This window comes from Mytilus trossulus, chromosome 1 (assembly GCF_036588685.1).
Source record: "Mytilus trossulus isolate FHL-02 chromosome 1, PNRI_Mtr1.1.1.hap1, whole genome shotgun sequence".
NCBI classification, from domain to species: domain Eukaryota; kingdom Metazoa; phylum Mollusca; class Bivalvia; order Mytilida; family Mytilidae; genus Mytilus; species Mytilus trossulus.
Genome location: NC_086373.1, coordinates 70740689 through 70756436, shown reverse-complemented (window position 1 = coordinate 70756436; position 15748 = coordinate 70740689). Strand labels below are relative to the sequence as shown.

Here is a 15748-nt window from a genome sequence, read left to right as displayed (position 1 = left end):
CTATCAAATTGAAACTTTCACTTTGACTTGACTATACTAATGCTGTGTCTAATAGAATTTCATTAAAATTCTAGTCCAATTCCATGTTTAAGAATCTAAAGGACTAAGGGTTACTTCATTTCTCAGTTCCCAAAATGAAAAAGATCACACAGCATCATTGATTTCCATTGTTTCAGACACTCTTGACCAATCAAATGTTTTTGGTGTATACTTTTGAGATATTACCCAGAAATTCAGTCTAGTTTCTGGACTTTCATCACAGCAGGGACAAATACTGACAGAATCTATGACAAGATAAACTATATTTAACTTCCTTACTCCTTATATCACTATCTTAAATGAATCCTGGTGATTGATTAAGAAAGATTTTAAAAGAATCCTTATCAGATATATGCTGACTAAGGGATATTTGCTTTAATCAATTGGATTCAAGTGTTTCCAATGAATAGAAACGGCACCAAAGTAAAAACAAATAAAAAAACTGAAAGTAAACTGCAAAATTTCTTCTGTATTAAACATTCTTTACTTAGATCTACTACAACTTTTTTTAAGGGCCTCACATCATTCTTTCATATGTCCTGTACCGCTGCTGAAGAACTGTTTTATGACTGTTAGTCTGTAAAAGTTTCATATGCTCTGTACCCCTGCTGAAAGACTGTTTTATGACTGTTAGCCTGTAAAGGTTTCATATGTCCTGTACCACTGCTAAAGGACTGTTTTATGACTGTTACTCTGTAAAGATTTCATATGTCCTGTACCATTGCTGAAGGACTGTTTTATGACTGTTAGTCTGTAAAGGTTTCATATGTCCTGTACCACTGCTGAATGACTGTTTTATGACTGTTACTCTGTAAAGATTTCATATGTCCTGTACCATTGCTGAAGGACTGTTTTATGACTGTTAGTCTGTAAAGGTTTCATATGTCCTGTACCACTGCTGAAAGACTGTTTTATGACTGTTAGCCTGTAAAGGTTTCATATGTCCTGTACCACTGCTAAAGGACTGTTTTATGACTGGTAGTTTGTAAAGATTTCATGTCCTGTATCACTGCTGAATGACTGTTTTATGACTGTTAGTCTGTAAAGGTTTCATATGTCCTGTACCATTGCTGAAAGACTGTTTTATGACTGTTAGCCTGTAAAGATTTCATATGTCCTGTAACACTGCTAAAGGACTGTTTTATGACTGTTAGCCTGTAAAGATTTCATATGTCCTGTAACACTGCTAAAGGACTGTTTTATGACTGTTAGCCTGTAAAGATTTCATATGTCCTGTAACACTGCTAAAGGACTGTTTTATGACTGGTAGTTTGTAAAGATTTCATATGTCCTGTATCACTGCTGAATGACTGTTTTATGACTGTTAGTCTGTAAAGATTTCATATGTCCTGTATCCCTGCTAAAGGACTGTTTTATGACTGTTAGTCTGTAAAGGTTTCATATGTCTTGTACCACTGCTGAAGGACTGTTTTATGACTGTTAGTCTGTAAAGATTTCATATGCTCTGTACCCCTGCTAAAAGACTGTTAGTCTGTAAAGGTTTCATATGTCCTGTATCACTGCTAAAGGACTGTTAGTCTGTAAAGGTTTCATATGTCTTGTACCACTGCTGAAGGACTGTTTTATGACTGTTAGTCTGTAAAGGTTCCGTATGTCTTGTATCACTGCTAAAGGATTGTTTTATGACTGTTAGTCTGTAAAGATTTCATATGTCCTGTACCATTGCTGAAGGACTGTTTTATGACTGTTAGTCTGTTAAGATTTTATATGTCCTGTACCACTGCTGAAGGACTGTTTTATGACTGTTAGTCTGTAAAAGTTTCATATGTCCTGTACCACTGCTAAAGGATTGTTTTATGACTGTTAGTCTGTAAAGATTTCATATGTCGTGTATCACTGCTAAAGGACTGTTAGTCTGTAAAGATTTGATATGTCCTGTACCACTGCTGAAGGATTGTTTTATGACTGTTAGTCTGTAAAGGTTTCATATGTCCTGTACCACTACTGAAGGACTGTTTTATGACTGTTAGTCTGTAAAGATTTCATATGTCGTGTATCACTGCTAAAGGACTGTTAGTCTGTAAAGATTTGATATGTCCTGTACCACTGCTGAAGGATTGTTTTATGACTGTTAGTCTGTAAAGGTTTCATATGTCCTGTACCACTACTGAAGGACTGTTTTATGACTGTTAGTCTGTAAAGATTTCATATGTCCTGTACCATTGCTGAAGGACTGTTTTATGACTGTTAGTCTTTTAAGATTTCATATGTCCTGTACCATTGCTGAAGGATTGTTTTATGACTGTTAGTCTGTAAAGATTTCATATGTCCTGTACCACTGCTGAAGGACTGTTTTATGACTGTTAGTCTGTAAAGATTTCATATGTCCTGTACCACTGCTGAAGGACTGTTTTATGACTGTTAGTCCGTAAAGATTTCATATGTCCTGTACCATTGCTGAAGGACTGTTTTATGACTGTTAGTCTGTAAAGATTTCATATGTCCTGTACCACTGCTGAAGGACTGTTTTATGACTGTTAGTCTGTAAAGATTTCATATGTCCTGTACCACTGCTGAAGGACTGTTTTATGACTGTTAGTCTGTAAAGATTTCAGATGTTGTGTACCACTGCTAAAGGACTGTTTTATGACTGTTAGTCTGTAAAGGTTTCATATGTCCTGTACCATTGCTGAAGGACTGTTTTATGACTGTTAGTCTGTAAAGATTTCATATGTCCTGTACCACTGCTGAAGGACTGTTTTATGACTGTAAGTCTGTAAAGATTTCATATGTCCTGTACCACTGCTGAAGGACTGTTTTATGACTGTTACTCTGTAAAGATTTCATATGTCTTGTACCACTGCTGAAGGACTGTTTTATGACTGTTACTCTGTAAAGATTTCATATGTCCTGTACCACTGCTGAAGGACTGTTTTATGACTGTTAGTCTGTTAAGATTTCATATGTCCTGTACCATTGCTGAAGGACTGTTTTATGACTGTTAGTCTGTAAAGATTTCATATGTCCTGTACCACTGCTGAAGGACTGTTTTATGACTGTTAGTCTGTAAAGATTTCATATGCTCTGTACCCCTGCTGAAGGACTGTTTCATGACTGTTAGTCTGTAAAGATTTCATATGTCCTGTACCACTGCTAAAGGACTGTTTTATGACTGTTAGTCTGTAAAGGTTTCATATGTCTTGTATCACTGCTGAAGGACTGTTTTATGACTGTTAGTCTGTAAAGGTTTCATATGTCTTGTACCACTGCTGAAGGACTGTTTTATGACTGTTAGTCTGTAAAGGTTCCATATGTCTTGTATCACTGCTAAAGGATTGTTTTATGACTGTTAGTCTGTAAAGATTTCATATGTCCAGTACCATTTCTGAAGGACTGTTTTATGACTGTTAGTCTGTTAAGATTTCATATGTCCTGTACCACTGCTGAAGGACTGTTTTATGACTGTTAGTCTGTAAAGGTTTCATATGTCCTGTACCATTGCTAAAGGACTGTTTTATGACTGTTACTCTGTAAAGGTTTCATATGTCTTGTACCACTGCTGAAGGACTGTTTTATGACTGTTAGTCTGTAAAGGTTTCATATGTCCTGTACCACTGCTAAAGGACTGTTTTATGACTGTTAGTCTGTAAAGGTTTCATATGCCCAGTACCACTGCTGAAGGACTGTTTTATGACTGTTAGTCTGTAAAGGTTTCATATGTCTTGTACCACTGCTGAAGGACTGTTTTATGACTGTTAGTCTGTAAAGGTTTCATATGTCCTGTACCACTGCTGAATGACTGTTTTATGACTGTTAGTCTGTTAAGATTTCATATGTCTTGTACCACTGCTGAAGGACTGTTTTATGACTGTTAGTCTGTTAAGATTTCATATGTCCTGTACCACTGCTGAAGGACTGTTTTATGACTGTTAGTCTGTTAAGATTTCATATGTCTTGTACCACTGCTGAAGGACTGTTTTATGACTGTTACTCTGTAAAGATTTCATATGTCCTGTACCACTGCTGAAGGACTGTTTTATGACTGTTAGTCTGTTAAGATTTCATATGTCTTGTACCACTGCTGAAGGACTGTTTTATGACTGTTAGTCTGTTAAGATTTCATATGTCCTGTACCACTGCTGAAGGACTGTTTTATGACTGTTAGTCTGTAAAGGTTTCATATGTCCTGTACCATTGCTAAAGGACTGTTTTATGACTGTTACTCTGTAAAGGTTTCATATGTCTTGTACCACTGCTGAAGGACTGTTTTATGACTGTTAGTCTGTAAAGGTTTCATATGTCCTGTACCACTGCTAAAGGACTGTTTTATGACTGTTAGTCTGTAAAGGTTTCATATGCCCAGTACCACTGCTGAAGGACTGTTTTATGACTGTTAGTCTGTAAAGGTTTCATATGTCTTGTACCACTGCTGAAGGACTGTTTTATGACTGTTAGTCTGTAAAGGTTTCATATGCCCAGTACCACTGCTGAAGGACTGTTTTATGACTGTTACTCTGTAAAGAATATATATGTCTTGTACCACTGCTGAAGGACTGTTTTATGACTGTTAGTCTGTAAAGATTTCATATGTCCTGTACCACTGCTAAAGGACTTTTTTTTAATTCATGCAGTAGGAAAAATCAAATTGTCAATTTCGCACGCCTTTATGATGACATTTTCCAGATAGAAGGCGTGCCTGTATCCCTGCTCTATAAAGAGTTTCCAGCACTTTCATAATCATCATTCTTTAGGATAGTATCGAAATAATTAATGTTCCATAAGTACATAATCGAGATTGCCGTATTATCCGAGGGAGGGTGATCATCCTTTTAGATTTCAATTTCCCAATATTTTATACAGAATAAAATAAAACTTTGTCACCTGTTTGCTCAACATGTGTTGGAAATTTCTATGCATACATTTTTGTCACGTGGTGATGGAAGTCACATGACAGATTCGTCTGAAAACTGTATCTGGGAACTGGCCTATTATGCAACACATAAAGTTTAATAGAAAAAAAACACACATTTTCCCACAGACTTGTTTAAATACATAACAGAAACTTTAATAAAATAAATATTAAAAAAATTTCAAAACTGTGCTAATTATATATTTTGAGCAAAATCTATGGTATTCAATGACTTGACTTCTTCAAGATTTGAACAAATTACGAATGATAAGTTTAGCATGAGATGCAGACCATTGAGACTGCACAAAACTGCCTTTAATCGAAAGTAGGAGATCAGCCCTCTACCAGACAAAACTGCAATCACGTTTACCAAATATATAACCAATACACACCTTGGAAAACGCACCACAGACTAATGCCTGCACCAAGTTTACATATAATTGTGATATGAAGAGAGGGCAGATACCCACTTGTCTTGTACTTTATTTATTCATTAAAATATGAAATGTTCATATACAATTTGTCATCTCTAATAAGACTTTATTTACAAAATATAACACATGAGTAAAAAAAAAAACACTTTCAGAAAAAAAAGAGCAACTTTAAAAACTGATACATCAAACATTAAAAAAAATATCTTTCCTTTAAAAAGTATTTCATGGTAGAATTTGACATCAAAATAACAAATATCAACTAATTGCAATACAAACAAAACATAACATTTAACTAGCTATTCCTCCCATTTGGATGACATTTAAAAACACTCTCCCATCATCAGAGGGAAAACAAAACCTTACTCTTCAAAATAATATCTTACTTTTCATCTAGCAGGAACAGCAGATCCCCTTTCTTGAATGACAAGTCATCTTCTGCCCTAGCATCATAATCATATAAAGCTCTTAGTGTACCTTTGCTTGCTGCTGAAATTATAAAATATTGTTCTGAAATTCTATTGATGCCAATTTCAAAATTGTGCATTTCTCACATTGAGCTGCAATGTCTCATAAAGAATACAATAAAACAGTAAAAAGAATAGGCTGACAGAGTCATGATATAATTGGTCCATTTAAAAGTGTTGGCTGTCAAATTTATATTCAACTATTGGCTCCAAATTCTTGCATTTGATTTATAACATATTAAAGCCAGTATATCCAAATCACAAAAAGTCCAAAAGAAACAACTAACAATGCATGGACTAATTATAATGTATCAGAATTTTCCATATTTAAAAGTTGGTGTCTCTCTTTTATTACCTTTTAACTTTTAAATTTATTTTCTTTTTTAATGAATGAAACATGCTGGCCACATGTTGTCAGAACACATGTGCAATCCATATTCTGTAATTAAGGCCTCAGTTTAGGGTCAATAAAGGTTGCATAGAGTTGAACTATGGACAAGTTTCAAAGCCAAAAATACATTAGCCTCAACATCAGTTATGCTTTTTAGCTTATTTTGACGAAATTGAACCAAACTGATAGCTAATGGCAAATTATTATTTCATTAATTTGCTTTTATAAATATTTGAAGAAAAAAAAATGCTGCATTTTTTCCTTTCTAGAATTGAACTATCTAAAAATATAATGAAAAGGATGTCTATTTTAAATTGGACAAATATACAAACATTTAAATAAAGTATATATACATTTGTAGCTGCATAAATCATGTAAATTTCATTCTTAAATTTAAACGAAATGTGATTCTCTAGAAATTTCAATATCAATTATGTTTGTAAACCATTAAGTGTATTAATATTTCCTTCATGTCATGCTCTATACTAATTTTAACATTGACCCAGTAAGCATAATATTTGTCAATATTTTACACTCAGTGCTACTTTTCTGTGCTAGTGAAGTGTAAAATATTGTTGAGTATAAAGCCTACCCATGTTAAAATGAGCATATAGAGCATAACAGAAAGAATTATTTCAGTTCTCAAAGGATAAAAAAGGTATTTTATAGGTCCAAGCATACAAAAATACCTCACAAGTGTTTGGCTGTTCCCGTTCCCCGAGGAAGAACACATTGCATTTTCATATTTGGTAAGTTTAACAAGAGTGAACACCCTGAATCGCTCAAAGTCACTTATTTTACTGACCATTGAAAATGAGGTCAAGGTCAGATGAAACCTGCCAGTTGGACAATCATACAATACACCAGATATAGTAAATCAAGTGTATATACCATCTAACATATGGATTTAATCCTGTGTAATGTTCAATGATCCACAAAATGAGGTCTAGGTCAGAATATAATTATCCTTTTACTCATAGTAAGAAAGAAATTAACATTACAAAAATCTAAAAAAAAAATTCAAGTAGTCACTGAACCATGAATATGAGGTCAAGGGCAATATGATAGACCAAAACTTCATAACCTAATATAAGTGATATGGTTTCCTACTGACCCCCTACAGATCCATAGAGCCTAAGTAAAATCTATAGGAGTTGAAGCTGAAGGCTGAATCTCCTATCAATTTTATTCACCCTATATGGATCCATAGGAGGTCGGAAGCGAACCGTATAACGAATTTTATTGCATGTGGGAGTTTTTCTGCTGTGTTTTGTAGAAGAAAAAACAATGACACACAACACCATTTACATTTGACGTCCCTATTAACAGTAGACATGACATCATGAACCCCCTAAGGTCTCATAGAGGGTCACCACGTGACAGCGTTAAAACATGATAATTTACCCACAGTGCGATAAGGCATCTATATACAAAGTATGAAACATCATGGTCTTCCACTATCTAAATTTGAAGCTTTTAAGTAGTTACTTAACGCCCCTGTAACCCCCCAGCAGCCTTATAATACACCTTATCGCTATTTAGTCCATTCCTGGAAACACAGTCATTTATACAACTTCCTGTTTAGGTCACGCGGGCCGAAAATGGAGGTCATCAGCAGTGAGCCGAGGGAAGAAAAACTTTAGAGAGTGATCATCAAGAAACTTTGATATAGTATGATCCACTTTTTTCGAAATTAAAATTGAAGTAAAAAAATATTTTGTTTAAAGTATTTAAGGTAGTTTAAACAGGTCTCATTAAAAAGTATCATGCATGGTGAATTGTTTAAACAGGGTCCCAGATAGCTTCGACTGGATGAAAAAGTTGTGTAATTTTAGAACTTATCCGGAATGGAATAAATAGCGATTAGGTGTATAGTATCCTCATATCAAGCTTTCTAATTGCAACAAATAATTGCACGTTAAATAAATGTTTATTGAGTAGTGATTTTTAATAAATTTTATGTAACAGTTAAAATGAATATATTTTATTAGGATGTAAATGAAAACAACAAGGATGTTAACACTAAGAATAAGTTTGTGCACATGTGTCAAATATATTTTGTGCTAATTAGAACATGACTTTGTTACAAAGTGAAATAAGGGTGTCATATTAGAATAACAGACCAATAAAGAACTGATTTACCATGTTTACAAATTACAAAACACTATAGAAAGTTAGAAACATCCTCGTATACAAAAAAGGGGTTAAAATGTTTTGCATCTGAAAATGATATGAAGCTCTCAAAACTTAGAAGTTATGAAACATTGCTGCAAAGAGGTCAGTGGCTCATTGTTTTTTCCCTATTATAGTACTGTTACTTGACTGTTAGTGTTGATCTCCAGCTTATGGCTTCTACTGCAGTATATTGGTTTTTTTTTATTAAACCAAAAGTTCAACAGGTCAGATATTTAACAAACGGCTGTAAAATAAAGCATACTTACAATCCTATAAAACTTTAATTAATTTTGAATTGCTAAAAATATGTCAACATTTAAGTTTTTGAGTAATTTCTAATAAAATGGTATTTTTCTGTGCATGCTTCAAAGCTTTCTTGGAATTAATAAACGGTCAAATATACTTGAAGCTTAAATACATTCTTTAAGTTTTAAAGGGAGATAAGATCAATATTTCAAAAGATCAATGATTTCAGATTATCTCCCATGGAAACTTATTTACAACGTATTGTAATTTCACATATATATCATCCGTGCCGATTATAAAATATTTTCATTCAAATGATGTCCGATTCCTATGAATGTAGGAGACTTTTATGTAAGAAAATTTTCATGAAAGATTAGTTTTGACATTTTTATAACAATTAAACAATTACTACCTATCACTTTTAGCATGACAATAAAAATAAAATTTGTTTTGAAATGGTTAAGGCTATTTTTTCATAATATCAATGAAGTGGAATATCAGTCCATAAGGATTGTAAGTTTACTTTATTTTAAAACCTTGCACTTTCACAACTTAATGGTTATCTACAGCAGTTTGTTAAAATATCTGACAGTTGAAGTTTGAACAGTTTGGTTTCATAAAACAAAATACAATTTGGTCAGAATTTTGAATAAATTGCAATAGGTGGAGGGAAACATTAAGTTGGAGTAACAGCAACTTCACAGTCAGGTCAAATAACCTAAATGTATATATGCAATAATAATCAAACATTCAACATTTTAACAAAGTTTACATGTATGTATTGTTTTATTCATATTGATACTTGTAAAAACAGGAACCTATTACACCCTATATATTCTTTCATTTGCATCATATTCCAAAAAAAAAAATCAGAACAACTTTTCATTTACAAAAACACATATGACAGGAAAACATCGCCCAAAAAGCATGACTTTTCTATAGATTAAGGAAAGGCAATAATCAAATAAAAATGAACTTCCCCTAAATATAACATTTCAGTACACTTTTCCTGAGTAGATATTACATCTATTGTAGGAAAGGGTTAGTGTAACAAGTCATCTCGTGGTACATGTCTATGTACATGAAAGGACATTTAATAACTAAGATGTATTCATTTATGTACATGGTTTTTTTTAAATGCTGCTTGATATAAGTTCCTAAACAAAATTGAAACTTTAAGAAAACCCTGGGATTAAACAACAGCATATAACTATTTTCATACCTATAAACATTTATTTCTAATTTTTATTGGGAGAGAGTGTAGATCTTTTCAGAAGAGATTTCTGATGTAAAGTTGTCTGACAAGCAATAATCATACCACAACTCCTTACTTATATTACATGTATATAATTTGAGTCAAGTATGGGTCTGAATTCTACAGAGAGAAAAATTATTGAAACTTGGTGTTCTTGTAGTTCTAGGACTAACTAGACAATGAGTCTACATGTAAATTACCTACAAAAGATAAGTTTGATATAAAGAGGAACAACATGAAGGTCAAGTCAAGTGTATAATTACAAAATAATTAAAGGAAAAATTACTGCAAATTTGCAAATATATTTGATATTTTTTCTTTTTAATGTAGTATGATATATTCCTAATCTTCCTACAGGAGAGTTTTGGAGGGTGTGGCGTCCAGCTGCAATTTCTTAAACCCTGCCCTTTATAATTTGGTACCATGCCCCTTTTCTGTCATATTTTAGAGGCAGTTGCACTATAAAGGTTATATTTGCTACAAAAAGGATTTTAATTAGTATCCTTCATACATATTTTTGTTTCTTAAATAAGTATGAAACACTTATATATTTTGATTAAATCCTAATCCATAATAGTGCCTTAATATCTATGTAAAAAGTGCCAAAACAGAGTAGTTTTCAATGCAAAAAACAATAGCCCTCAAAGTGTGGCCAATCACACTTAAAGTGTCCTCTGAGAAAAAAATTAACTTGCTCTTTTTTCTAAGTTAAAGTGAACATAAACACATAAACACCCATATAGAATTTAGAGATTTTCCGATTTTTTTTATCATTCTTATATATGTACTTTTTGTTACTTCCAGTTATATCAAGAGTAAAAGGTAAACGGTATATGCAGGGTGCTAAAAAAAACCAGCCATAAACTCATATCCATTTTGTCAGGAAACTCATCAGTAATTTAGAGTTAAGAATGTTGTGATGATGGCAACTATTGAAATAGGGGTCAGTTTGATTTCTTGCTAAAATTTCAAATAAATATTTTTTGAGGATAATCATAATTTTCGAATCATTGTTTTTTTTGTGACTTCACAAATAGCTCAACTTTTCCTGGAAATTCAATAAAAATCGATAATTTTTTCCTTTGGTATTTAGGACCAGAAACATTTTGCACATATATATGTCAACAAAAAAAATCTTTTGACATTATGTTTGATACATCAAATTACATATCTGACTTGAATATTAAGGGTTTCGAACCCTGCACTCTATGTATCTCAGACCAGAATATGGTTAAAATCAAGTAGATTTTGTATTTAACTTTCACCAAAATCTCTGTTTGGCCTATTTGAAGTGTAAATGACAACGCTTTATAAGAAAAGCTCATCATCAACAATTATATTTCAATATCTTTCATGTCTATTCATCAACTTGAAACACTTTGTATATTGAAAGAATGCACTTAAAATTGGGGGCCAAATAGGGAAAATTATTCATCACTTTTCTTAACTCGGGGCAAAAAGAGTATGACATAATGTATTGACATTGGTCTTTTATTGAAAACACTCAGCAGTTCTGTAACAATATTAACCTATGTTTACCCCCCTTTTTTCCATTAATAAGGCTTAGAGAAGATACAGAAATATCACATGGATATTAAGTCAGTTTTACTAGCTATAGGGGTTTTTAATAAACTACTACTTATAAAGGCGTATCATACATACATAATGTATAAACATTTTAAGAGGTTAATTTTATTTCTTCCTATATATCTGAATGTTTATGTCACCTGCTTATAACAATAATACAAAAGCATTTAAATAATAATTCTGTTTAAAGCAGTTCTTTAATATATGAACTCAGGTTAGAAGTATTCAGATATCTAAATAAACTAAGAACAACCTGAATAACTTTAGAATGTTATTTTGATAAAAAGCAAAGCTACATGTAAAAAGATTATATAATTGCACTATTTTGGGCTGAAAGAAAATACCACTCACTTTAAAAATGAATACAACTTGTATAAAACTAAATATACTGTTACCAAGCAAAAGCTAGTTTTGTTTATATATACAAACACTTTTAAGTCAGCCAAAGCTCTAAAATAGTGTCATATATAGATAAAAAATATTACAGGGAAGGTAATACACCGATAACCTCCACACATTAGGTCAAACATTCCTACCTTTATCGTCGGAGGCTGCACCTACAGAAACAGAATTTTCTTCAATACCCGTAGATCCATTTGGTATATCAATCCGAGGTTTATTAACCGAGGACTTATTTTTCTTTTTATCCTCCTTCGGTTTTCGTTTTGATTTAGAACTTTTATTTCCCATTTTAAAAGTTAACACAAAATTCTCCACTTCCTGGTATGTGTAATTTAAATTACATGTAAACCAACAAATCAATACAATATGTGTGTACTCAACAATGACCACTTATTAAAATGTTGTCTATATATACATGTGTAGGCGGACTATTTAAAAATAAGAAGTGGAAAGTTAACTGATACAGGATATTAATCAACTAAGGATTACAAGTATCAAGAAATTTATAAAGGTTAAACAGTAAATACTCTTGGTCATAAATATACATATGTTCATGAATTTAATACACCTTTGGACCTTGCAGTTATATTAACTGAGTCAACTAATTACCTTATAGTATATAAACATACTCTCACATTTAATTAATGGACAAGTGATACAGGTGAGATTTTCATGACAAAATCCAATGAATATAATCACTGTATAATTAAATTTACATTAAAGAGAAAATAATTGCATTCTTATAAATATTCACAAATCTTACATTACCTATTAGACAGCTAAAAGATCGACAATAAATAGGACACTAATGAAAAAAAATCAACTCATAAAAATATATATATATATCACTGTATATAAAACAAGTAAACCAAAAAGTATATCAGAAGGTTCAATAATGGGAAATTTAAAAAAAAGTCTGTAAATAATGTAAACATCTCCGAATAATAAAAAGGGGAATAAAAAGAGACAACAACCAGATCAAAGGGCAGAAAACAGCCCCTTATGTATTGATATCAAAGCAACAAGGTCTTACCAGATGACAGTTCATTGGCAGCAGAAATATTCTTTGGTATTGTTGGGTCCTGTGTATAACGTTTATTCTCCTTTTTCTGTGTATCGTCAGTTCCATTTTTATTTGATAAATCACTAAATTCCACTGGTTTATCCCCTGTAGTTTTCGAACAACAAGCTCCCATTGTTATCAGTTCACATAAGTAATTCTTTGTTACAACCTTTTAGAATCAATCACAAAATTTCAGCTTGGGCATCTGAAACATGTAGTTTATAGACATGTAAATAAATGTACCTATACAAATCTTTGAAAGTGAATTATATATAGTGATATAGAGGTTACTGTGTTAACAAGTATATGTACTACTGAAAACGAAAAATAAAGGTGCATTAATTTGTAATATAACAAAATAGGCATCAAAAATGTATGTACAATATTTTGGTAAGTATTTAGGATATATACACATTATCTTACTATGATCTACTAGTAGGCTGAAATTGCAAGAACCAATTTTGTGTATGATTTTTTTTTATTTGTGCTTAACTTTAAAAAAAGAAGCTAAACTTGTTTTGTAAAGTTACAGGCTATTACAAGAGTTCACCAAGTTCTAACTGTTGGTATTAATGGAAACATTAAATGAATGGCACTAGATTTTGGTTCTATCCCTTCTTTACCTCAGTAAAATGAATGGCACTCATAAGATTTTGGCTAGTTCTATCCCTTCTTTACCTCAGTAAAATAAATGGCACTAAAGTTTGGCTAGTTCTATCCCTTCTTTACCTCAGTAAAATGAATGGTACTAGATTTTGGTTAGTTCTATCCCTTCTTTACCTCAGTAAAATGAATGGTACTAGATTTTGGTTAGTTCTATCCCTTCTTTACCTCAGTAAAATGAATGGCACTAGAGTTTGGCTAGTTCTATCACTTCTTTACCTCAGTAAAATGAATGGCACTAGATTTTGACTAGTTCTATCCCTTCTTTACCTCAGTAAAATGAATGGCACTAGATTTTGACTAGTTCTATCCCTTCTTTACATAGATTTTGACTAGTTCTATCCCCTCTTCACCTCAGTAAAATGAATGGCACTAGATTTTGACTAGTTCTATCCCTTCTTTACCTAGATTTTGGCTAGTTCTATCCCTTCTTTTCCTAGATTTTGACTAGTTCTATCCCTTCTTTACCTATATTTTGGCTAGTTCTAGCCCCTCTTTACCTCAGTAAAATAAATGCCACTATATTTTGACTAGTTCTATCCCTTCTTTACCTAGATTTTGACTAGTTCTATCCCCTCTTTACCTCAGTAAAATGAATGGCACTAGATTTTGACTAGTTCTATCCCTTCTTTACCTAGATTTTGGCTAGTTTTATCCCCTCTTTACCTCAGTAAAATGAATGGCACTAGATTTTGACTAGTTCTATCCCTTCTTTACCTAGATTTTGGCTAGTTCTATCCCCTCTTTACCTCAGTAAAATTAATGGCACTAGATTTTGACTAGTTCTATCCCTTCTTTATCTCAGTAATTATTAAGACAGAATTTATTGGGTGCATTTATTAAAGCAATTTTTGAAAAAAGGACAAAAATGTGACATTATATAAATAACACATAGTTGAGAGGGTGATAGAGCAGATTGGTACCACGAGAAAACATTGTCAACCGCGGCGAAGCCAAGGTTGACAATGCCTTTTCGAGGTGTTCCAATCTGCTCTATCACCCTCTCAGCTATGTGTTATTTAATTTATTATACTGAATGTCCTATCATTATTGGCTTTTACAGATTACTTTTATTTCAAAAGTATTTTCTATGACGTCACGTTCATAACAACGTTACGGGCATTAGAAGAAAAAAAAAAGAAAGTGAAGCAAGATGTTTTATTTTATTTATTTTAACAGTCGATGATAAAATCTGAGCCAAAACGTAGAACTTAAGTATTGTATTTAATTCTTTGATGTAAATTCAATTAATTGTTCTTTGAATTATCGATTTCTGATTGGTCTAGACGAGAGGGTGACATTCAAAAAAATTGTCACCCGCTCAGCCATGTGATAGAGTAAATTTACACCCACGTCTTAGCCAATCAAAATATTGCATTTTAACGTGAAGTATGATAATAGTTATTATTATACTTCATGTCAAAATGCCAGAGTTTGATTGGCTAATACGAGGGTGTCAATTTACTCTCTTACCATTCATGGAGACGCTTGATCAAGTGTGCGCTTTATTAAATACGACTCTATCCTTTGACAAATACTCTATCACCCTTCACAGAGACGCTTGATCAAGTGTGCGCTTTATTAAATACGACTTTATCCTATGGCAAATACTCTATTACTCTTCACGGAGACGTTTGATCAAGTGTGCGCTTTATTAAATACGGATGGTTATGTACAAGATGTCACAGTTTATTACTTTGAATTTAAAAAAAATCAACAGTAATAACAGAACATTCAGTATAATAAATTAAATAACACATAGCTCAGAGGGTGATAGAGCAGATTGGGTCCCCTCGAAAAGGCATTGTCAACCTTGGCTTCACCGCGGTTGACAATGTTTTCTCGGGGTATCAATCTGCTCTATCACCCTCTCAGCTATGTGTTATTTATATATTGCTATTTCATGAAAATCTGCTTATAGTGATATGTAGCTGATATCAGAATGCAAATTCTTCTAATTGCACTATAAATACAGTCACATTATTTTCATTCATAAAAACATCACAATAATTTCAGAATTAACAGTATACAAACTATATAAAACTAAAATAATTTCAGTTTGTCTTAATACCATTAGTAACACGTTTTCTTTAAAAATCACCTTTAATGACCAAGTAAAGAGACATATTTAAGGAATTGATTGAGGTTATTGAAGTATT

At 32.4% G+C, this 15748-nt stretch overlaps 1 protein-coding gene across 8 annotated transcripts in view; it reads right to left on the bottom strand.

Annotated features, from left to right (window-relative positions):
* Nucleotides 1-15748, bottom strand: part of LOC134683513 (tyrosine-protein kinase SRK2-like) — a 40987-nt gene that overhangs the window by 11427 nt on the left and 13812 nt on the right. For 3 of the 8 annotated variants that reach the window (XM_063542825.1, XM_063542840.1, XM_063542833.1), the window contains 3 exons: nt 12897-13131; nt 11998-12018; nt 5727-5829 (listed from right to left, as the gene is read on the bottom strand). In XM_063542825.1, the coding sequence (XP_063398895.1) occupies nt 5727-5829; nt 11998-12018; nt 12897-13059 (287 nt within the window). In that variant the 5' untranslated portion in view covers nt 13060-13131. The remainder of the gene's footprint in view (nt 1-5726; nt 5830-11997; nt 12019-12896; nt 13132-15748) is intronic. The other 5 variants (XM_063542855.1, XM_063542864.1, XM_063542860.1 and 2 more) reach the window with 3 other exon arrangements.